The sequence below is a fragment of the Rosa rugosa genome, chromosome 4 (assembly GCF_958449725.1).
Source record: "Rosa rugosa chromosome 4, drRosRugo1.1, whole genome shotgun sequence".
NCBI lineage: Eukaryota > Viridiplantae > Streptophyta > Magnoliopsida > Rosales > Rosaceae > Rosa > Rosa rugosa.
The window spans coordinates 49,469,319-49,494,530 of NC_084823.1; the positions used below are offsets into that span (position 1 = coordinate 49,469,319).

A 25,212-nucleotide genomic window follows, 5' to 3' on the forward strand; every position below is an offset into this window, starting at 1 on the left:
TATATGATTTGGGGATGCATGTCCAATTAGTCTGAACTAGAATTATCTGTTTGGAACCAGGAATAGCATTGGCAGCAGTCATAAGAGCTGGCTTGTCATTTGGAAAAATATGAGTCAACTTTAGAGTTCGGGAACCCACAGATCTCAGCCACAGCTACAATAATTTTTTTTTTTTACACCATCTATTTACAAAAATAGTCGATTTTCTACTCTGATGTTGTACAGAAACAAAAGTACCGTAAGACCAGAATGGCCAGTCAAAAATATACAATCTCCTGAACGTTCAAGCAGCTAAAAATTTTTAGGGGAAGGATGTGCTAATCAGACATCCACGTTAGCTTTGTTTCCAGCAAGGATGAGAGAGATCTCCAACCCGCGACTAAATGCTTGGTTAAACAGAAGCCGAGACTGGAAGGTGGAGATGAACGGGAACCATGACAAGAATGCTATAGGAGCAAAAATGAGCATACCCATACCAGCATCGTACATTCTGGCAAACTCCCTCACCGAGTCCCATAAACCAAGACTCCTGACAATGCTCTTCCACGTGATGGCTAGCTGTTTCAGGCATCCAAAAAAAAAATACTGCTTAAAAAAACAGTCAAAATCACACAATTCATAGTGAATAGCAGGTGATCGTGCAATAAAACGAATGCGAGGCTAAGAGATTAACTTACACATATTATGGCCCATCCGGTCGGAATGATTGCAAGTATGCTTGCAAACAGGTCTGCTATTGAAAGCCTCGTGAATATAACAAGTAGAACAATAGCTGCAACCAGTCCCATGGACGTGACACCCTGTGTAAATCTCATGAACAGCTGGAATTTGGCCGACTTTTTCTGACTCAAGGTGAACACCTACATTTTAGAAGCAGTTGAGTCATGAAGGATATGAGTTCCAAACTTCCAATAACATTATTCAAGCATGGAATAGGACACACGGCAAGGAGAAGATAGATTTCATGAAACAAACCTTGAATATCATGACAATAGTTATCAACACAACCCAAGAGAAGCCGTATATCTGGATTTATCAAAACGGAAACAAAAAGGTGTCAAGATAAACAGCGAATAAACCCAAATAGAAATGTGTCCTCCGCAGATTACAAAAAAAAAAAAAAAAGAAAGCTTAATGCATGGACATCAAAGTATTTGCTATAAGCAAAATGACAAAAAAGAAAAAGGAGGTGAAGTGTACCGCGAGTGATGTGTCCTTCCCAGTGAGATGGAGTTTGTAAACAATGCCATATTGAAATACGAAGAATCTCAAGCTCAAAATTGTTTCCAAGATACGACCTCTCAATGTTTGAATATGCATCTGCACAAATAGAATGCAACTGATCGTATGAAATAAAAAAAAAGATGTGGCAACAACGTAAACATGTAAAATGGAAACAATCCTAGATATGTGATTCATCTCTCTTCCCCTCAACCCCTAATCCGATACAACAAGAGGAACTATGTTTAACACCAGAAAATGGTGAGGGTGCGCGCGGATAGAAACACACACTTGCCAAGTTATAAGTTCAGAACAAAAAAAAAAAAAAATGAAAACTAATGTAAACTGTAACAAGTTCGCAAATAATTGGTCAGTTACAAACCTGCTCCTCATCCCACCAAGATTCCCAGCTATTTTCTCCCTTAACTCCTACTCCACCTTTGTAAAGAAGCCAACTTGTCCAATCATCAAAATCTTCCACTGTCCTGATTTATATAAAAGTAAAACAAGCCCACAATAGATGAATAGCTGTTTCACATATATGATATATACAATCAAAAGTCAGCCTGAAATGAAAACAAAATATTTCTAGATATTCCACAAGTAGACCGAAATGCTTAAGGACATACTTTTGCCACTCAAAACCGGAAGGATTAAAGATGTAGGGAGCAAACAGCCAGGAGATGACAAGGAACCAACTGCTAAGAGTTAGCAGAATGTAAGAAACAGCACCACCATCCGCGTACCCATATGCAATGTAAACTATGAGGAGAAGAGCCACTTCAAGCCTGCAAGTCATAAGACAAACAAAAATGGCTTAAGAGATTCATGAGCATATAACAACAAACACCAAAACAATTAAGGGAAATGCAGTTAGCATTCTTCACGGGAAAGTATGACTCACGCTTTGACGAAATGGCTTCTAGAGTAGAGCCTATAATTATCAGCAAACTTTATGTGTCGGACAACAAACCCCCTACCAGTTGCTCGGTACTGTAAGTGAAATGAACCATACAAATATAACCAGTTAAATTACCAAAAAAAAAAAAATAGTACAGGGAAGAAAAAAAAATATCAGGCGAGTCCATACTTTTGCACCTCCATGGAGGATGGTACGTCCAAAATAATGAGTTCTAGTTCCCAAAGAGAACGTGAAGAACACAGAACACAACTGCAGCTGCATAGTGATAAAACTGAAAACCGCCTGCAATACATAAAAGCACTCTGATTACAAACTTTTTTTTTTTTTTTGGGTCTAATAAAAAAGCTCTTGTAATTAATTAAGTTCATTGCCAAGGGAAATGACATTGCTTTCATTTTAGGAAAGAATTCCCCAAGCAAAAGGCTTTAATAACAAAAAATATATATATAAAATTACAAGTCAGTCAGGTACATCAGGGATATGGAGCTTGGACAAAACCCAAAATCAAACTAATGTGACCAATACATTACAAAGATCCAACAACCACAATTCAAAGCCAGCAAAACCTGATCTAAATTTTTTATCTTGATCTTTTGTATTTGAAATCAAAACCCAATTACAAAGGAACTAATATATACATATTGCGATACAAAGTAGGAAACACAACACTACCAAGTCACTATCAGTACCGATATTGCTAACGATTTAAATATACCAAATGCATTGCTATGAAAAGTTGAGATATTCTTTTGCCTTGTCTTCCCTTTACAATCTCAAGAGCATTGAAAATAATTTATCCCAAAAGGTGAAAAAAGCCAATGCATTTAACCTCTTTTTCAATTAAAAAAAAAAAAAAAAAACTATCATGGAGAACCCTCCCCCACTATTTCTTCTTAGGTTGTTAATAACACTAAGAACTTGCACTTCAATCCAGAGAAAAGATATGTACCTCTTTTTAAAGTTGACTAAACAAATCAATAAAGATCTTGGATATCTGTTCAAACTACGACAATTAGTGATCTAATTCCATTTCGGATATGTACTAGACCCAGAACGAATTCATCCTAGACAATTATAATCATAAATGTAAGCAAAAGCTAAAAGCCTACAGAACTTATGAAGTCAAGGTAGAAGTTGAAGTGTACATTAACAATTAAATAGTACCTTTAGTAATCCCAATTCAAGTATAAAACCCATTATCATTGGGACTGCTGTGAAAATTCCAATCTGCACCAAGAACTGTGCATTAAGAACAGCATCTAATGCTGTGTTACCCGATATTTTTGCTTCCTTCGCAATTGCACGATCAAGTCCAGAGAAAGCCTACAAAATATAGCAACAAGGCATCATCTATCTCATATTCATTTAGTTGAGCAGGTTCACCACCAAACTGTTTTTTCCTAAGGCGGTGGAAACTGGACGGAACACAAAAGATGGTGGGACAGAAATCCAAAATATTCAGGAAATATAAATACTATATATTGACAAAACTAGATATCTGTAATAATTCATGATTTTCCAAACTTCTAAACTTGCATGCAATATTACTGCAAAGGTTCAGCTCGAAAATGAAGAACCTATTCACATGTACCGTTACCCAAATTCCAGCCTCTCCATGACACCATCTAATATACTTTTTAAGATAAATTACATTAACTGGTGAAATTTAACATCTCTAGCCTCTAGGTCTCATCTTTTCAACAGAATTGTAATAATGAACTTTATTATTTCCTATTTAGAGGGAGAAAAAAAAAAAAAAACTAGTCATGCAAGGTAGGCAGAAACTTTACTTAAAAAAATTCCACTTTAATTTACCACATACCAGGTACGCCCTTCCATAGAGGAAGATGTATACAATGAGGACGGTCATCTGCATTGTGAACAAATCGTTATCACAAACCTCCAGAAAATAGAACTTTGTGGAAACCAGTGTATAAGAAAATAAATACTCAGGAGTCATAGGAGCAAATACCATTGTACACACATAGTAACCAACTGTTGTGTAGAAGAAAGAGAACATTCTGAAAAAATCAAGAAGTTGCCCAAGCCTGTAGACATCCCTACTAAGGACTTGCTCCCCATTTCCACCTGCAACTTTCCCTTCAAACAATGCAATCTGGTTCAGGCCAACATCCCTTCCTTTCCCAACCTAAACAAAGAGGCATGCTATCAAGAGACCAAAACTACATATAGGTTGTTATATGTTCAAAAACATTTGCATTAATACGGAACCTGAATGTATTCGTGGTGGGTAATGTTACCCTGCCTTAATGTGGAGTTGAACCCTGCAAAATTTGGTTTTAGTAAAGTAGATATTAGGCGAAAAGTACATGAAAGCCATCACTTGGAAGTATGGAGGGCCATGGATTAGATAACTATGCATAAAGATAACCTAAAATTGAAATCCTTCCTTAAATTATAAAGTAATCATAGACAATGACTAAATGTAAAAAATTGACAAACAAGGGAAAACTCTTCTACCCAACCGATATATTATTCAAAAACAATTCAGTGGCGGTAACATCTTTATATTTTAATCAATAACTAAGAAATATTAGCATAGCCATTGTATCAAACTGAACTGTAATTAAGGAAACTTATCACCATCCTATATGCTTACCTGCAAAAATATCTTCACTGATGTTAATAACACGTGAAGCTTTACTAATTCCACCTCGAGTAATGTGAAAGATGCGGTCAAACACATCAGGATGCCCATAATGCATACGAACTCTGCATATGGAGAAAAGGAATTAGCAAATTCTCCCAAATTTTTACTCTATTTTCCTGAGCAATAAGTAAAAGAAAAGGAAAAGGCGCTCAGTCTAAGCCTATTTTCAATAGTATTTTAAAGTCACACCTGTATTCCTTAATATGGAGGCACCACACAGAAAAAATGTGTATTAATGTAACAATGTATAACAGAGCAATTTAAACTAGCCATCAAAAAGTGAACACACTGGTGACGTGTATATCACATGCATTGAGATGCACAAAAGCAAGCAGATAATTCATCCGAGACATGCCAACAAATGTAAAAAACCACATCAGTAAAAACACAGAACAAGCATTTGCAGGATACCAAGTTGCTAAAGTCACCAAAACAAGTTCATAAAAGTGCCGAGAGGAACCCATCTTCTATGAAAATGGCAAAGTGCATTGCTCAAAGAAAAAGGGAAAAAATAAAAAAGAAACTCAAACTCAATCCCACACAAATAACAATTAGACAGAAAACAAATTCAAGCCTATGCCATAGGTTAAGATTTGTAACCACAATTTCAAATTGATCAGCACAAATGCGGTCAAGTTATGAAATACTCACTTGAGAGGGAATGCTAAAACACGTTGAGCTAAAGTTACAAAGCTAGTCTCTTGATTGGACATGAACCATGCTAAAGATGAGACACTGCATGGAGACATACAACACACAAGTAAGCGATGATCAAACTAGTCATGCTAGCCATCATCAAAAGGTAAATAAAATGGAAGAACTAGCCAAACCTTCCAGTAAATACATGCTCTCTCACACCAAGAATAGATGGGGGGCGAAGACCGTGATTTTTGTGAAACTCCTCGAGAAGATTTCTCATTTTCATTGCCTCCTCAAGGTAATTGTCCTACAGAATGAAAGAGCATATATCGTAAATTTGGTATCTTTTCCAATAATTCTTCCTAATGAAGAACTCTAGTTGAAGAACTGATGTTAATACAGCAAAATGAATGATAGTTAGCCAACACTCAACTAATATAAACATCCATGACTAGGCCTGCCGAACATCCATGACTAGGCCCTAAGATCTTAACCCAACCACCCAAAAACTAAAAAGGAGCAAAGCATGCACACCAACGAAAAATCAAGTCAAGAGTCTGAACAGTTTGTCACCTGGTTCATGTCAATAGTTTGAACAGCTTCCCCGCGAGTGAAGACTATAGCATGGTTTTGATTTTCAGGCTTCCCTTCACCAAGCTTTGGATCACCAGGAAGTTTAATGGAATATATTTCCTATGAATTAACAGTAGATAAGAATAAAACCTCATTAGCATGTAGACATAAATTATGTACAATTAGATAGTAATTTGGGTTGCAAGCAATTAGCACATTTGAGCATTAGCCACATGTTAGAGAAACCCACCGCCTAATATAGATAATTAGATACATAACTATGACTATTTAACTTGACTCCATTACGAGTTATGACTTCAGGTTTTGGGTTAGATAATGTAAATATGTCATTAGAGTCATCGAGTGTCACTCAGACAGTGAGCAATGTTTTGAAACACGAAGGCGTAAGGCACAAGCCGAGCCATCTTCCACTTCACCTCCGCGTTACCAGAAATTGACACCTATCGGCCTGAGATGTGCACTTTCCAGACTCATGTTTTTGGGCCCTCTGAGGCAAATCTGGCCCACCTAAAAAAAGCTTCTGAAACATTGCTAGTGAGTGTACATGAGAACCATGATTACCCCAAGAAGGAGCTGACTCAGATGTCTCAGAGTAAGTGTGCTGAATGTTAGCTGATATTAACTGTGCTAAGTCAAAATTATACTTGTATGTTTAACCCGCCCAACTAATATAATAGTTGTTCAATTAAATACTTCACTAACTGAAAATAAACATTAACATTAAGAAAATGATGTGAAAAAACATATGTATTCTATACTAGACAAGATCTTAAACTACAGGGAGAAACTAGTGAGCAAACAAAACATCCCATTACCTGATCCGTTCCACGTATATCAGCTTTTACAAGCTTTGAGTAAAATTCTTTCAAGATATTTCCTTCAGCTGTAGCAGTTTCCTCCACATGTATATATGCAACACGCAGTGCCTCATTCCTAGTAATCAAATGTATATTACGATATAATAATATAAAAAATACAAATAAAAAATCAAGGATTTAAACACCTACACCACTACAAAATTCCAGAAAAGATCATGCTTCAGGTAGGACCTTAAATATATTTTGATCCTTTGACATAATATCTTATTTTCACCTTGACATCTGTCATTCTCAAAGGAGTTGAACAAGAACCTCGTGAAAACTACGATATATTTTGAACTTGAACTATGAACTCCACATCTCTGTTTTGCTTTTCTATTAGATAGCTATGCAATTTAACTTATGCAACCAATAAATGACTAGATATAACATAAATAATAAATGAATCAAGTCAGGTTCAGTCACAAATAACCAAACTGATACCTTGAAACACATTACGATAATCTTGGGCCTCTCCACCCATTGCCAAGTTTTGAGTAGCATGCTCAAAACTTTAACAAGATATGTGGATCAATCTAAATACAATGCTACTAACAGACATGTTGGGCTGGTATAAGTCATCTGACAGCGACTAATTAAGCTGAGAAGACTAGATTCAGTAATTTTGACATAACCTAATGATAAGAATCAAACTTAAAATGACACAAGTCAATTTCATCCTTATTATGGCCATGGATTTAGACAAGAAGGGAACCTCAAATCCCATCATTTAAAAGTGAACCAGATTCACAAATACATCAAAACAATACTTTTTTCTATTTTGTAAATTGTGGATGTGTTTCTTCATTATGATCTCTATAAGTTATTCTAAACATATGCAGGTATACAATCATGTGAGCATAGCATTTCCTCATCATGACAGAAGGACCCTTTTGAAAGATAACATACCCAACCTTTTTTTTTTTTCCTTCAGTTGTCATACCAAACACTATCGATGCCAATAGTCTTTAGTCCACGTTAAGATATGAAAGGGTCTTGTTATAAACCAAACATTACCATAAATAAATGATGAATCAGATGTTTACAAGAAGAGACAAAGGTCAAAAGATCTCAAAACTTGACTCGCTAAAATTTAAAGTTTATAAACCAAACATTACCATAAATATATACCTCTGCAACAAGAGCGATATATCAGCAGCCTCTGGTGCCCTTCTCTGCTTCTGTTGCCCATAGATTTGGCAGGATACAACATAAGTAAACTTCAAATCTGCCTGGGCTCGTGATTCAAGTGATGACTCAAAGCCTTGACTTGAGAATGCATCAACTTGAGAATAATCATCCACTATGAGGACAGAAAGAAGCATATAAATAATGTCATGTGCTAACCCATACATAAACTTTAGAAAGGTTCAAATTAATGAAAGCATTATACCTCCCAATGACCTTCTTTCAAGATAACTCTGTAACATTAAAGCCTTTCTATAATACATCATACCCCGCACTATAATTCCAACAAAATCAAAATTAATCAGATACAAATCACACAAAGGAAGTAGCAAGCAGCCACATATGTTTTTGACAGACTAATATGGAAAGTTTTTCACAACTAATGCCATTGAGTTTTAGAAACACACCAGTCCTGGCCAAAGTCTGTCCTCGATAAGATACCCAAAACCGAAGCTCCAAAGCATCACTTGAGTTTTCCTGAAGCTCAGCATCCCCAGTGGACTGGTCCCGACCAATTCGTTCCAAGAAATTGTCCCACTCATCTAAATGAAAGAAAAACTCTCAGAAATATATCATAAATTTATACAGAGGGAAGTTAAAAGTATCAAGTAAAGCAGACTAATAATGTTTGCTTAGTTAGGTAGTTGACAATCATTAATGTTTAAATCAAGCTCTAGTAACTTCAGTCATCAAGTAGGTAGTTGGCCATCACTAAGTCTTGTGCTATAAAAGGGAAAAAAAAACTCATTAAATTATAATTAACTTTGAACAAAAGCTTCAGCCTTTTTTCTCTTAGTACTGAGTACTAATATGCTTTGGGGTTTTCAAGATTTCTCCTTGACGAGACCGCAGCTCCAATGCTGGTCCTAAAGGGCAGTCTTGATTTTTTGTTGCGTGAAGAAAACTTGTGCACAAAAATTTTCACTCGGATTGGACTTCCCAGGGCAGTTGGGACAGGGATCCATATCAAAGAAAAAATAATCATAACAGCTGTGGGTTGAAGGTCTATGTGTAGAGCTTGTAGGAATCTGATTTCTATGATAGTTTTTATTATTTCCCGCCGAACTTTGTTGAAGAATAAAAATGTAAACACCATTGCAATGAAAACTAGGCTTGACACTATAAGGGACTCATTTACAAAATACCAACATATGCATACAAGGATACCTGGAAAAATTTTCTGAAGATAAAAAAGAACAGAAATTCCATCCTCATTTTCAACCCGCAATTCGGAGGAACTATAAAGTACAGTCTCACTGTAGTATGGGGTGAATACACTGTTGTCAAACAAACCAACAGATGTAGTTAGAAAAGGGAGGATATATTCAGTTAAAAGAAATTTCAGCTCATAAATCAACTGTACCTGAAAGGTACCATTTCACTAACTGGCTTTGCTGAAGGGATGTCCATAAATAACGAATTTGTGAAAAATTCTAATCTTCTTCTTGCTTCAAGATTCTTCGGAATATTTGCTGCAGAATCCTTTACAGTAAGAAGAAGGTATAGTCGCTTCACCAGGTCTTTCTGTAGAAACAGATAAAACTACACATATAAGTAATAATCCAAAAACTCTGGAAAGTAAAAACGTATTACAAAAAGAGACCAAGTTTTTTTTTTTTCCTTTTTTGTTTTCCATTCAAATAAACTTACAGTTTCTGGGTCACTGGGCCACTTTATCCTAGAAAACAAGCGCCCTTCATTTCTTGCTTTTGCTAAAAGGCTCCATGTGTCGAGCTGCTCCCTGGATCGTTCAGAAGATAAAAAAAGAAAAGGAAAAAAATATGAGTCTCAATAAAATAGTAATTACCACATAAAAGCAGAAGTGTAGCAAGTCATATACCTCAAATCAGGTGACAGAAGGTCATGTGTAACGGTCTCATATACATCAAATACAGCTTTAGCGGCACCTTTTGCAAGCACATCGGTTTCTGGACGTATCTGACAGAAATTATAATGACAAGACATCAGAAAACCACTTTCACACAATAAAAAGAATGTAATATGTAATACTGAAACTAAACAACTCAGCAAACTAGATAGCATTCATACAACTTCAAAAGCAGTATGTATTAACTATTAACAAAGATAAGCAGCATCCCCAACCTCCCATATATTGATCCAGACAAGCAGAATGGACTAAAATCAAAGTACAAGACAAAATACAATCTTACAAGCAGTGAACAACTTATCTATCATAGCAAGTGATGATCGAATAGAAAAGCCTTAAACTATGCATAATTTTGACAACTTGTTTAATGTAAATGGTCATAGAAAATACCAGCAGCCCAGTTAAAGCCGTAAATTTTCGTAGCACTGCTGGAAGCTTTGCAAGATTTAAAGTTACAACAAGCGAACCCTCCATAATACTGTTGTTGATCTCTCGATAAATCCTCTCCACCCTGCCACAAGGAAGAAAGATCCTCTTAAACTTTGATAATCACGATATTTAGCATTCCAAATTTTGAAACAGGAGAACAGCATTCTGACATCACAATTAACAGAGAGAAATAATACCAAAGTCTCCCTTCACCCTCAACCAGAGAATACAATATTTTTTCAATACTGTAGTAGCATTCCTGAACAGCATATGCCATGTACTCATCCCTGCATACTCTGCTCCAAAGATCTGCCTGCGTATCTTTGCAGTCCAAGGCCAAATCAATTGCAAGCAAGATCTGTATATAATAAACGAAAAAGTAGTAAATATTTTGACATAAATACTAAAATCCGGTGACTGTATTTTTCCAAGTAAAACCATACAGTGGTACCTTACTACTTAGAAGAAACAGAGGCCACTGCACTAATCTTAGACTTCCAGTGTTGCTCGGAATAGAAAGCAAATCCTTCTCCCTGGAAAGATTAAAATGATAGCATTCAAAACATGGCAACCACACAAAATGATCTTGATTAAGATAACAAAGGACAGTGATTTAGAATTTTCTTATTGGAAAGTAGCAAGGCACAGCAGATTACCTATTACTGATAAAATCCTCCTCTCGTAAGCTTTTTATTATCTCATTCCAAAATGGAGAAAAAATGGTTGCATTTGTCTTGTTTAAGACTTGAGAATCCTGAGTGAATACAACTCATGCAGTCAAACCTTAAAGTCAAGAATATTTTGAGTACATAGAAAGAGAAAAAAATTCTGAGAATGACAACAGGAGAAAAGAAACATGTGGAGCCAGAAAATGAAAAAGCACAATGAAAAAAGAAAAAATCCACACCATAAAAAGCCAGTATATCTGTGAAACCAATATTTTCTCATGCAAAACACTAATATTTTCCTCAAAGAGAAAATTCAATATTTGCAAAACCACAAAGAATTCAGCATATTTATTATACTGTGTATCGAAAGCTTTTAATCAGAAATGTACCTAATTTATATGTCTGAGTAGAAGCATTTAATTCACAACCAGAGAAATGTATATTATCTTATTAAGTGATCCTCTCTTACTTCCTCACCCAAGGTCCCAAATTCAAATCCCTCCTTCCCCAATATTATTTGAGCAAAAGTGAACGTGTAATAGTGTAGTTATACTCAAAAAGGAAATGAACCAGCCAAAAGAACTCACCTGAGATGGTTCACTGTTAGACGGAAACCTGAAAAGGAGAATTCAGATGACACTAATTACAAACAATAATAAAGGACAATGTAGATAAGATTAACTACAAATCGTTTGAAATTCAGTTATCAATATCTACGATACACAATACACACTGAAACATCAAATCACAATCTCAATCATACCCTAAAAATGAAAACCATATTGACAATTTCATAACCTTGAAAAGTTTGCTTTTATCAAAATTTAAAAAATTCAGCACCAAAGAATTTTGACGTATATCATTTAAATTGGACAACATGTCCCTGCTTCACTTTCACTCTCAATGATCAAACCTTCTGAAATCAATAAAATAAAATAAAACAGCAAATATCATCCTCGTGTAGGAGGATCAGCATTTTTATATAGCAACGAAAGTTTCCCAACTATGTAACACATGTTATAAAAAGGTGCCAAGGAAAAACCTTTGTTTCTGTGATTGTGAAACTAGATTCTTCACAAAAGCTTCCGGAAAACTCTCAAAACGTTTATGCACCATTTCAATTGAGCGTATCTGTCACAAAAAACAAACAGCAGAAAATTGAATGTTTGAGAACTGCAGGAAATGCAAATATTTAATATTACATGACATGAGAAGTGCAGTGAAATCCAAAGAAAGAAGAATAAGATGTACGGAGAGGGAAAAATAATTATTTATATATGTAATAAGATGGAAGAATAGAGTATGGTGTTCCACAATATCTTTAAACATTTTCCTCTAACAAATACAAAACGTAAGATAACAGTATTAATATGCCTAAGAGAATGAGATAACCATCTGTGGAAGAGAGAATTTGCTACAATTGAGAAGATTTATATACCTCGCCTAACCGAGACCTTGCACCCATTACACCGCCAATTATGGCCGACAAAAGAGTGTACCATATGTGAATGTCCATGAGATAGATCTGGAACATTGGAAAAATATAAGAAACAAAATCCAACACTAGCCTAGAATAATACCTCTTTCACAACTGAAGAACAAAACACATCATTCAATTGTGAAAGTGAGTTAAAATATCGCATTTCCAAGAAGTCCACAGCTGGGAAGGAAGATACTCACAGCCACAACAGGAGCCCATAGGCTAGCTATAGTTAACACATTTTTGTTGTCTGCCAAAAAAATGTAGATATACATCAATAACATGTAGACAAATTCTATTTCAAGCACTCGCAGTTCCAAATAATAGCAGATGACCACCCATTTGTACCAAAAAAATATCGAGTCCATCCAATGCTTCATACAAAGAGAACAATTACACCCATTTCTTCCAACTAATGACATATGTATGCTCAAATTAGGAATTGCCATAGAGCACCACGTCCAAATAAAGCCGATGGAATCAACATGACAGTTATTTTAGGAAACGTGTTATCACTAGAAACCTAAAATGATAAAATAATATCACTGAAAACATAATCAAAATTTAATCTAGGAAAAATCAAATACTCACATAAAATAAAGAAAGAGAGAATCAGTACCAAGATATCTGATATCCACCTAAAGAATCCATCCTTACAAAGTAATCCGATATTCACTTAAAATAAAGAAAGAGACGATCATTACCAAGAAATCTGATATCCACCTAAGGAATCCATTACTTTTAGTTGCTGGCTTTACCATTCACCATTTTAATTTCATAGGGAAGCCACACAAATACAGAAGTTGATGGAAATCAGGCAAAGTGCAGTGTGCTAATATTAAGATGTGACCCGGAAAGGAAAAAGAAAATGGTGAAAAATAGAGATAATCATTATTTTGACGTGAACCCAACAATGTAATAAAGTAAAGGTAGCTTTTCTACGATCCCCCACACCTTTGACTTCTTTTAAGCCATTTCCCTCTACAAACTGGATGTGGCATGTAAATATGAGGTGCCAATTTCCCTCACCTAATGATAAATCAACTATTGCAGTTTCAAATGTTATGGAGCCTACATACAACAACCTTTGCTCTTTCCTCTTTTTTTCTTTTTCCCCCTTAATCCCACGACATGAAATACACTTATGATTGACTGCTGATGTCAAGCATCCAGGTGTTAACAAGATATTATGGAACTCACTCTTTGAGACCAAATCATGCCATGCATATTGCACAGCTGGAAGGTCCACAATAATTCTCGTTGGTTCAACAAGAGGCTTAATCTGCAAGCAGAGAAAAACGGATTAATGACATGGTTAGCATGTATATGATATCTGATTTTTTGTATAAGAAACACCAACATTAGTAATAAGATATAGAAGAAAAATACAGCCTGGAGAACAACTCCATCATCTCCGGGGTACAGCCTCACCCTGGTTACATTAAATTCAACTGCCCCACCCCCAGATCATGAGCTGCAGAAGGATCATTTATAAAATGATCGGATATCGATGCCCCAAAGAAAGACTGGGCATATACTCTATTCAAGATAACTCCATTTCCTCTGCCTTCACATCATATCCAGGGTACACCCTCATGCATAAATTACATTCAATTCATTGCTCCTGCCCTCAAATCATAAAGAATTTCAAAAGAAATTTTTTTATAATATTTGGACAGTGATGCCCCGAGAGACTGAGAATTTAACTCTACCCCACAATAGCGCAACTCCTCATCAACAAAAAAAATCCCATTCTTCCTTTCCTACCAACCATTATATCTCCTATAAACTTAAAGTCTGATACAGATCTCAGGTAATCAAAAAGTAGAATTGATCACTTAAACTTGGGAATACTGAAGCATAGCCTTGCCTGGAGAAAGTACGTGAAAAGGAACTTGCATGTGAAGATTACCACCCAAAAGAGCACAGACCTGCAGCAGTTAAGATTCAGGGAAAACTCAATACAAATATCAGGCCCTTTTACATATATGGAGTTCTCAAAAAATAGAATGCATGTCACTAAACCCTTGGAATATTAAACTTCAAGAAGCACATCTTACTCGCGCAACAAGACCAGGAGCATTCAACATAAATAGTTTTAAATATTGAAATGCAGAGCTTGATCATGCTCACCATATATACCAAATAAAAAGTTTGACATGCATATATTGACAAATATGGAAATGACCAAGCTGTCAAACCGTTGATCAGAACTAACTGCATTCATCAATATGATTTTTGAAAACCCCCAACACGAGATATATTAAGTGAATACGAAATAGCCTTCATAAACTGATAAACTCAAAATGGCTAAAGGTGGGAAAAAAGAGAAGATAATATATATGTATGTATGTGTATATATGCCCGTACTATAGAGGACTCCCTCAATTTAAAATTTGCGGACCTCCACTATTTCCGATTACTGTGCAATCCATATAAATGTTCAGAAAATTAATGGTTATAGAATTGGCCTTATTTTTCTTTTTTTCTGTAGAATTTCTGCTTGCTTAGGGGAACTAGAGAATGAATGGTTTCAATCATTGAATTACATGTTAGAAATATGAGGGTCCTTCAATTTCAAATTAAGCAACTCCTCTTTATATATATATATATATATATATATATATATATATATATATATATATATATATATGCGTGTGTGTGTGTAATATAATATAGGAAGAGTGTAATGAGGACCTTAAAATAAGGACTCCATGAAGACTTTCAAATCAACGGTTGGATGTGTGTTTCGAATTTTAGCTGAAATATTTTGTTTTTTTTTCCCCCTCAACATACAAGTCGTCCAACTGTTGATTTGAAAGTCCTAATGGAGTTTTGTTTTAGAGGTCCTCAGTAGAGCCACCCTGCTATAATAGACCCAGAACTCAAAAGTGATAAGAAAAGGTCTCATGAATCTATCTGTTATTATCTGAATATCTACCAAAAATTAATCCTGGCTGAAGATACATACAAGTCAAGTGAATATACCTAATTGTAGAATAAGAGAATTTGTATGTTTTAAATAAACCGTTTCTCCAACCTACACCGGATAGTGAACAACTCAAGACTTGGACTTAATCCTATTATAATTAGAGTCAGCTTAACTCAACTGCAAGGGATTCCTGATACCAGGATAATTTTGAGAAAAATCATAACAGAAATGCCTCAAAAAACCATTTGTTTTAAACAATAATAGCCAAAAATCCTAAGTTCCATCCATATATACCTGAGATAATCGCTCATCCTCTCATAAAGACCACGTCCAACAAAATAACGCTCCTGAAATACGCAAATTAAGCAGATAATAAATAAGTCACCAAATAGGGGCATAAAACATCCAAAAATTATCTAGTCACTATTCAAATAGGACTTACCTCATATATCCACTTGAAAAATTGGAAAAATGATTGATCTGACATTTCAGAAAGCTTATGACATGCTGGAAATTTGAGTAATAGCGCAAGGACTAGGCGTAAAGCTGCATAAACACCCAGTACAATAATGTATATCCGAAAGTAGAATGAATCATTTGATTTATCATTTCTTTCCTGCAGAACCTTCCTGCATATATTTCATATAATAAATAAATTTTCATCTCATACTGTAGTTAGGGTAAAGTTGTAAACTCTGCAACTGAAGGAGGACTCACACATAAATATATGTCACAGCGACAGAACTCAAGCCAAACCAGAAAAATCTAATTACAAGTCTTGAGATAGCCATGCCTCTGGCTGTGGTATAAGCCCCAAACATGAGCAACACATCCAAACTACCTGCACATCATCCAAAGAATTAAAGCAAAACCAGAATGGGTTTTTGCGACTTCATTTCAAGTAACTTGCAACTAGCAGTCCGAAGACTATGGAACATAAAAAACAATAATAATAAAAATTGAATATAATAAAAAGAGCTTACTTTCTACGAAGTTCATGATAGCGAATGCCGGCCCAATGCTGAGTACACTCTTCACTGTATCTGAATTGATCTTCCCATCATTAAAGGCTATAATTGCCAAACCCTTCGAAGAGAAAACACAACATATGTCAACAACAAGTTTAATCCAAAGTAACTCGGTACTTCGGTAGGATATGCAGAAGCACAAAATGAACCTGGAACATCAAAGCTAGAAAGATCCAGAGACGATGAAAACTTCGATACAAGTGAAGAAACGTTCGATGCTCAACGAAAGTGCTCTTTCCTGTCTGCCAATCCAAAGAAAATAGTCAAAATAAGAGGAAATGGAAAAAAGCTCAAGGATGTTATTCCAATTATGTAATACAACTTGCAAGTAGTGAACTGTTATCATTACCCTAATTATTAGTTAACCACCCACATCATAATAAAAATATAAAATATATAAAATAAAAAAGGTAGCAAGAACTGAAAACACAAGATTACCCAAGAGATCCAGATGTCAACAACATCAAGACAAATTTAAGCCATGACAAAATTTGAGCCATCATAGTGACGGTTCTAATTTTTTATCACTTAAAGAATAAAGAATGGAGTGATTAGAGAACTAGGATTCTAATATTTATATTTGCGAAACAATAAAATTGAAGACATTTCTAAATTTTTATCATCTACAGGATTAAGAATAAAGAATGGAGAGATCAAAGAAGTAGGATTCTAATATTTATTTTTGAGAAACAATAAGATTGAAATTTTGTAGGTCTGAGAGTCAAAATTTATTTTATTTTCGAGAAGAAACAATGATTTTATTTATTAGAAGTTTACAACCTAAACCAAAAACCATAAGAGACAAAGGTAAGAAACTGTAGTGGACGAGGTCATCAACCCATTGAAAGTTCCAAAAGACTCCAAGTCCACTGCACTAGTTTCATACTCTATGCCAAAATACTCGCAAGACTTTTGGAAGAAAAGAAGGAAAAAAAAAAAACTTCTTTTTTCAGTAAACATTGGAGGGGATCAAACCCCTGACCTAGCCTAATCCAAACACAATTCCCCACCCTCCCTCACCCTTTGAGCTAACGAAAAATCTGAACTTCCACGTCCAAGTTGTCAGGACTTTAGATGGATAAAAAATACAATATGGTATTAATTCTGTGAGAAATAATCAAAACAACTAACCCTTTTCCACTTTTTAGGCTTCAACAAAAATGTGGAATCCCTCCTCATAGGCCAGCTCAAGTCAAAACAAGCAGGTGACCTACATATTCCACAGATACTTCACATGGCTTAAAGGAGGAATCAAATTATGCATCCATAAATTGAAGGACAAGCAAACAAACCAAAAGTATTCATTGAAGTCGTCATAATTCCGCCATGCTGAATGTGCAGCTTTCCCATTATTGTTTCTAGCAGCTTCCTGCATGCAAGGTTAAAGCAAAGCAGGAGTTATTCTCAAGACCAATTGGAGTACATATCACTAGACTATGTGACTAGATAGCTTCTCGAAAATGAAAGAAGCATCAGAAAGAAGCCACTATATTAGTCATGCCCACAAAGCAACCACCTTACTCCCTTCCCCACATTGGAGTATTTATCAGCCAGACTATGCGACTAGATAAAGATAATAAGTGATACCATAACACCAAAAATTCCACCCATGCATTCAACATTTCAGATCTATAGGTACCGCACAAATAGACACTCCTAATATTTCTATAGCAAAGGACCACAGAAGTAAAGATTTTGAATTGTTATCAATGAACTGAAGAGCAACCTAAGGTGAAGTAAGACTTACTTGTCTTTTTTCTAATTTTTCTTTTATTTATTTTGGGTGAAAATGAGAATCATGCTGATTCAGTCAGGAAGCCATAAATTCATATAATCTCAAAAATCAGTTAACTTAAGATAACCAAGGAGTAGTAGAATCTTATGCAATGACACCACAATGATCTCCAGAATCGCAGCCATAAAAAGATATAAATAAATAGAGCAGGATCCGGTAAGCTTTTGTCACACCTTTTCAGAGAAGTGTGATCTTGTTCAAGATATATAAAAAAAAAACAAGTAAAAGACAAAACAATACCACTGAGAAGGCATCCAATAAAGTTGACACAACTTGAAAATTTAGTTTATACTTGGACAGAAACTACAAAGTAAGATGTATAAAATGTGCAAACACTAGAAATAAAATGGAGATCTACTGACCGCTGCCAATGTTTCATATATAGGATAAATAATCTGATCAAGGAAAGACACAGAATCATTTCCTATTGTGCAGCTAGCAGCAGGAATAGCTTCTCCATGATCTAAAATTGCATCCAACTCTTTCGCCATCTGCAGGACCACAAGTGGTGATGTTAAATCTCATGACTAATAATATGAACAGTGTGAATAAAAGTACTGCTATTATCTCTTAGAAAAGTCTCTACACAATCACGAAAATACAAACAATTGACAGCAAAGGAGAAACGGTATCATGATGCATACCCAGCAATTTCCCAATCGCCATTAAAAATATAAACAAATCAGGTAAATGGAGACATCATCCTCAACAGCTAAATGTTGCTACATATTGACAAAATGAAGTTTTCTAAGAATACCATCTTTAGTTCAAAGATCATTTCACTTGCAAATACTTTGGACATAAGCCAAAACTCTTAAATTTCATTTTCTTCAAGGTTGCAGTCAAATGATTTTGTGATGAAGTTGAATTTATGACCCAGGCATTGGTCTGTAGAGTAGAATAATCAGAAATTACAAGGAGCCAGTTTGCAGTTAGCACAGTTCAGTCTCCATAACAGAACATGTTAATGAGGCTATTTAGCAGACAAATAAATAACCAGATATGTAAGGCTACTCTAAATGAACTGAACAGATCAAACTGCAAGAAAAGTTAATTAGAAATGCTGGAGTCTTACATGGTGAAATATGTAGCAAATGCATTCAGGAAGAAAGCGGACATTTGCAGCCTCACCCCATATCAGAAAGTACAATGACACCAGAAAAAGTTTTCTGTCCCGATTAATTGCTTGTAAACTGTGGAAGTAGATATCAATTAGCAGTGTGCAAAAGCATTTAGGCATCAAGTATTTAAAAAATCATTAGGTTGCTGAAGTGACCTATTCCATACAAGCCGGATCCGCAGGTATTTGCACCATTTGATATAATTATCCAGGACTTTCAGAAATACCTCATTGATTGCTTTCTCGTCTATTTTCTGTGATTGCAAAAGTATATAGCTTATCAGTGAGCTTCACAGCTAGAATTTCCTTGTTTACGCTGAGAAGGAATGCATGATGAAACCATGCAAAGAAAGAATGATAAGCAACATTGTAAAATCACATATACGATGTTACAAGACAAGAGAGAGAATAACAAGCACAATTGACAGACAGCTCCTCTGCGTGGGACCCCAGCCATTGCAGAGCCTAGAGATGGTCAGGTGAAAACACTCTTACCCCCATCTGGGGAGAGGCTACTTTCCCCTTCAAACCTGGGACCTTGTTGCAACCTTTCCAGCGTGCCAAGCTTACCCTTCGGACCACTGTATGGTCTGGAAAGGATCAAGCATCTACAACCTTATCTATGATAACACAAATAGTTGAACCACTTATTCAGTGATATTTTCCTTCATACATGCTTTTATTTTGGTAGCTTTCAAAAATTCTTGATATTAAATTTTCAAATTTCTAGAAGCACAACAAGAAATCTAAAAGGTTAATTTTTGCTTGAAGACGAAATAGAAAGACAGCTTGAATTTTATGAACATTTACTTCAATAGGAATACCAAGGTAACATGCTTCAGAAACTCAACAAGTCAACAATGCTTCACGGTTTAAATGACCTTTTTTTATAAGAAAGAAATACAAAGACTTTGAAAGAGCTACTCTGCTTTAGCTAAAAATTAAAAAATTAAAAAATTAAAAAATTAAAAAATTAAAAAATTAAAAAATTAAAAAATTAAAAAATTAAAAAATTAAAAAATTAAAAAATTAAAAAATTAAAAAATTAAAAAATTAAAAAATTAAAAAATTAAAAAATTAAAAAATTAAAAAATTAAAAAATTAAAAAATTAAAAAAAAAAAAACAGCAAACACAACACTAGAACCTAACTAAACTTTACTTTCTTTGGAAGTAATTGTGTCATAAGGTACACAGAACAGGTGGTAAAGGTCTTGTAGGTGGAAAAGTTTTCACTCAGCCTCTCGATTAAAGTTTTTTTTCCTTTTCTTTGCAGAAATATAACATTTTCAGACAACAAACAAATGCAACTTCAAAACAGCGCTTCTATGGCAGAAAGATCCATTGCAAAATTTAGATATAAGTCAAATAGGAATATGAATCAGCATAAAAATAGGAATAAAAGTGTCCATTCACATGAATAGGAGGAGGATAACAAGTTAGGCCAATGAAGCACTCACTGGATCAGCCTGAGCAGGTATACCAAGGCGAGATTGTGCATTTGCAATTGTAAGGACAACATTCTCTCTCTGGTTCCTTACATTGTCTTTCTGCCAAATCATATATTAGAGATACATAAGAACAGAACTTGACATTGAAATTGTGTGCATAGAGTTATATATATCACACAAGATTTTACCACACATATAACTAGGCTTGAGGAAATCTAGGGAAACACGAACCTGAAAACCGAACACAAATTCCAGAAGATCAAACATGTCCGCATCCCGTTGTCCAGATATCTCAACTTTAGCTGGCAGCCTAGGGAATTGTTCAGTATATCTAATTGCCGACATTGCACCTCTAATCTGGAAGAATCACCAAATAAGCATATCTAAAAATATAGTAATAAAGAATTTGCACATATTAAAAGTACTTGCTATTTATACTTATGAATAATAATAATAATAAATAGTACTTTTTTATTATTCATAATAATTTAGGCTCTACTTACTTCTGGAAATACTCCAATTGCATTGGTTATTGATGGTGCTCCCAGTGGGACAATATTGTAGGCTGTGAGCTCCCTAGATAATGCGGTATCAGTGCTTTTAATTCTGCGCAACTAGGAACCAGAGAAAAAAAAAAATACAATTAATTAATATGTAGCAAGCTAACAAACTGAAGCTAAAACGATAATGCTCAGAATATTTGGAAAAGGAATTCTATACAAAAAATAAATGGTTTAGTTATGTGATCAAACTTAGGACAACGTAAAACTCAAAAAACATGCATTGGGGAACAACGGATCTAGAAGACACAAACGGGCTTTTAATAGGAAATGTTGGCCCAATCTAAATAACACGTACCTCCTCTGTAATTTGCCTTCCAACTCCATGAGGATCTGCATCTTTGCTGAGCAACTCCATCACCTCAATCAATGCCCTCAGGATAGCAATTGTCTTTTTCATCTCTTTATAGCTGAGCTCCAAGGAAACAACAAAAGAATGAAAAAAACATGAGAAGAAAACTATAGCCACATGAGTGAAGGGAAGGTCTTCCTCACAATCTATAAGTTGAAACAACCAGTTGTTTGGAGGAAACCCATAGGATCTCTTTCTGCCCTCCTTTTACTATTTTTTTTTTTTATTATTATACAATCATCAATGAAAAAGATTCCATACTTTATTGCTAAAAATAAAGAGAGAATCCACACAAGAAAAAGACAGCTTAGGGGAAAGTAAAAGCACCACTCAAAACAAGCTTGGATTACCAATTTCAAACTCAAACAGAGTAAATATGTACAGGCTGCAGGACATGAATTAGGCCGAAGATAAGCACCGCTATAGATTCAATCAATGAAGCATACAATTAGTTCTGTTATGCATTCCAGCATATTCAATTTACTTGTCGAGAACATAGGTTATAAATAAGGAGGCTACAATCTACATAAAACAAAAATTCACGCCCCAGTAATTGTTGTTTATTTCATTTCCAACCTCTCAGCGTTCTACGAAAAATATGTTTTGACATCAAAAGTAAAAATGAACTTTCATCTGGATCCAAGCACCATATTCTAAACTGTGAAACATCCTCAGAACTTTGAAATGCTTGCCCACCAAACGAAATATATGATACATTTTACCAAAGTAATTCGCAACATTAGTTCCATCGTTACTCATCTCGGTAAAGATCACTTCAACTCAATAATGTAGATCTTGCACTCACAGAAAAGGGAAAGAAAGGGGGGGGGAGAACTTCAAGAAATTTACTAAAGCAGAAAATGATGGTCATACTCTCCAAAGTTAGCACTAAAAGTGCCAGATTCACGCATTCTCTCCTCCTCCCTCTGGATATCCTCCAGGTGATGTCGTCGCTTGTAGCGCTGGTAAAATTCCCAGAGGTCCTCAATATCACGATTGCGATCTATTTGACCCCCATCCCTTCTCGCAAGTTTTTGCTGAAATAAAAAGTCACATGCAGACAGCTAAATTAATCTTTGTTAAAGGACACAAACTGAAGATACTATAGAAAAATCCTATGTTTGAGCAATCTTAAATCACAGGGTTGTCATAGCACAAGTGAAACCAACATGAATTACGAAGTAGTGTTATTCAAAAAGCAACAGACACTAATCTGAGATTAGATAATACCTTAATTACAGACATCAAACCAGTCTTAAACTGAAGAACTCCTCTACCATCACTAGTAGGGTCAAGATTTTGCGACATTCTATACGCCTGCTCACACACTAAAATCAAAACAATAAAACTCTTGTGAATACATCAACATAATAAAACTACTATGAACCATGACATTATCAATCGCAATGCCATAGAAGAAACTCCAATACTCCAAAAGTAACTTCAATCTAATAGTACATCGAGACAGATAAAGAAAAACTAAGGTATAACCTAGTAGGAAGCTCAAATTGATTAAACATAGTCATTTTTAAGTTACTGAACGTGGCCGAGTAATTGTATCACTAAAATGCAAAAAAATTGGCATATTTTTTCAAGCTCAATTAAGCTCAGCTCAGATTTTTACAAGTAGTACATTTTGCAAATCCAGACTAAGAAAACAATTGCACCGGCCCCTAAATTCAATACCACACTGAAGAAATCAGCATCAACTTGCACAAAATTCAAGTCAAAACTCATAAGAATGAAGAAAAAGCCTTACGAATTCTGGAGACGTTTGCATCCTCGGCTTGAATTTCATCGGCAGCCTGCAAGATCAAATCGATATTCGAGACCTTGCCCAGCGACGACGGAACCGCGCCGGCGATTCCACTCGGAGCCCTCTCATGGCCTTGGCCGGAAGTTCTGAGCTGCTCTCTCTTGAGCGTGGCTCGCACCAGCCGCTCCCAATTGTCGTAAACCCTAGCCATGCCCGCAAGGCCGGGTCAGAGCCTCAGAGGAGATTGAATTGGAAGCTCTGGATTTTTCGAGAAATGGCGAAACGCGTCAACAGTGACTCGGTCCGAGTTGAGTGGTCCGACTCGAGGATGGTGAGTCGGACAGGTGAATGTGGTGAAATGAAGGAGACGATGGGGTTTCGATCTGAAGGTTTAACCGGGAACGTTATGGGCTGCTATTTGAGCTTATTGCAAAGGCAAATGCAGGAGAAGGAAAAGGCGAGGCGAGGACGAAGGATTGAGATTACGAAACTACCCTTACGTATTTAAACGATAAAGAAACCTTAAGACGTAAGACTTGACCTTTTTCGTCTGCGAAGCGCGTAACGGGTCGTGTCCTTCTCCTCTTTTTCTCGGTCTCTTCTTTTTTTTTTTCTTTTTTTTTTAGTCATTTTCCTATGGCCGTATCTCTTATTTTTCTTTTACTTTTTTTACTTTGAATTTTCTGTTTTACCCCTTTTCTCTCTACCTACATCTCTCTTTTTTCTCGTCTCAACACACGAGGTCTTCTACTCTTCTTCTTCAATTTGGGCAATCAATCAATTGAATGTAAGTAGGATTCAATTTTGTTCTGCTTATTCAATTCAATTTGGGGTAATTTTTAGGGTTAAAAATTGATGTCAATTTCAATTTCGTGGGTTTTGCTTTTGGCATTTAGCAGTGGATTGAAGATTTTTTTCCCTAATAGATTCTCCATAATTTTTTTCCCTAATAGATTCTCCATAATTTTTTTTTTCTATTAAGAAATCCAAGCCCACTAAAGTTTCATTCCTGGATCCGCCACTGCGCATGACGAACTTTTTATATTTTTAGGTGAAAATTTATCGATGCAAACATGAAAATCATTCTTTTTTATTTCCTGTACAAACAAAAAAGTCACCAATACATAAAATACGCCTAAACGAGAACAAAAAGCGGTGATCTTCAGTGGCCAGTAGCTCTAATCAGCGAAAAACCGCAAGTTTAGTGTGCTCAGATCTACGTAATATCGTTGGCGTGTTGCCAATTTCTACAAAATTGACCTCATTGATAATTTTTTCTTTTTTTTGGCAATAATTTTAGGGACAATGATAAAAGAGGTCATTTTAAAGTAGCTTATTATAATTCAGATAACACAAATATCTCCATGATAATTAAGGTCACCTCTTTACAACCTGACACTAAAAATATAAATAATTACAGCTCATGCCATCCTCTCTCTCTCTCTTCCCCGATCTATTTCACTCTCTTAAGTCTCAACTAACTTCACTGCCATGGCCCCTTCGACACCGCCGACGGCGTCTACGACGTCACCTGGTCCGAATCTCACAACTCCCTACTCATCGCCTCCATCACCAAGGCCTCCGTCAAGCTCTACGACCTACCTCCAACCTCCTCCGCTCCTTCTTCAGTTCTACTCCTACTTCATGTATGGTTCTCTCCACC

General features: G+C 35.6%; 1 protein-coding gene across 1 annotated transcript; it reads right to left on the reverse strand.

The window, feature by feature from the left end:
- Positions 1-63: 63 nt before the first annotated feature.
- On the reverse strand, positions 64-24,017 carry LOC133745730 (callose synthase 10). The gene is made up of 51 exons (XM_062173847.1): positions 23,553-24,017; positions 23,024-23,121; positions 22,667-22,830; positions 21,740-21,851; positions 21,385-21,495; positions 21,113-21,238; positions 20,891-20,980; positions 19,589-19,686; positions 19,388-19,505; positions 18,675-18,803; positions 17,810-17,886; positions 17,649-17,727; positions 16,667-16,759; positions 16,473-16,575; positions 16,207-16,330; positions 15,932-16,118; positions 15,784-15,836; positions 14,428-14,488; positions 13,758-13,839; positions 12,758-12,807; positions 12,516-12,602; positions 12,120-12,208; positions 11,665-11,692; positions 11,066-11,163; positions 10,861-10,942; positions 10,607-10,767; positions 10,371-10,491; positions 9,933-10,030; positions 9,743-9,833; positions 9,456-9,616; positions 9,260-9,369; positions 8,500-8,634; positions 8,298-8,366; positions 8,036-8,207; positions 6,863-6,980; positions 6,027-6,146; positions 5,645-5,760; positions 5,466-5,549; positions 4,764-4,876; positions 4,376-4,428; positions 4,116-4,292; positions 3,966-4,013; positions 3,308-3,466; positions 2,312-2,425; positions 2,126-2,214; positions 1,851-2,009; positions 1,604-1,706; positions 1,201-1,320; positions 976-1,026; positions 678-860; positions 64-558 (listed from the first exon to the last, which is right to left on the reverse strand). Exons 1-51 carry the CDS (start codon positions 23,758-23,760, stop codon positions 322-324), a joined length of 5,709 nt encoding a protein of 1,902 aa, XP_062029831.1. The 5' UTR covers positions 23,761-24,017; the 3' UTR covers positions 64-321.
- Positions 24,018-25,212: the final 1,195 nt, after the last annotated feature.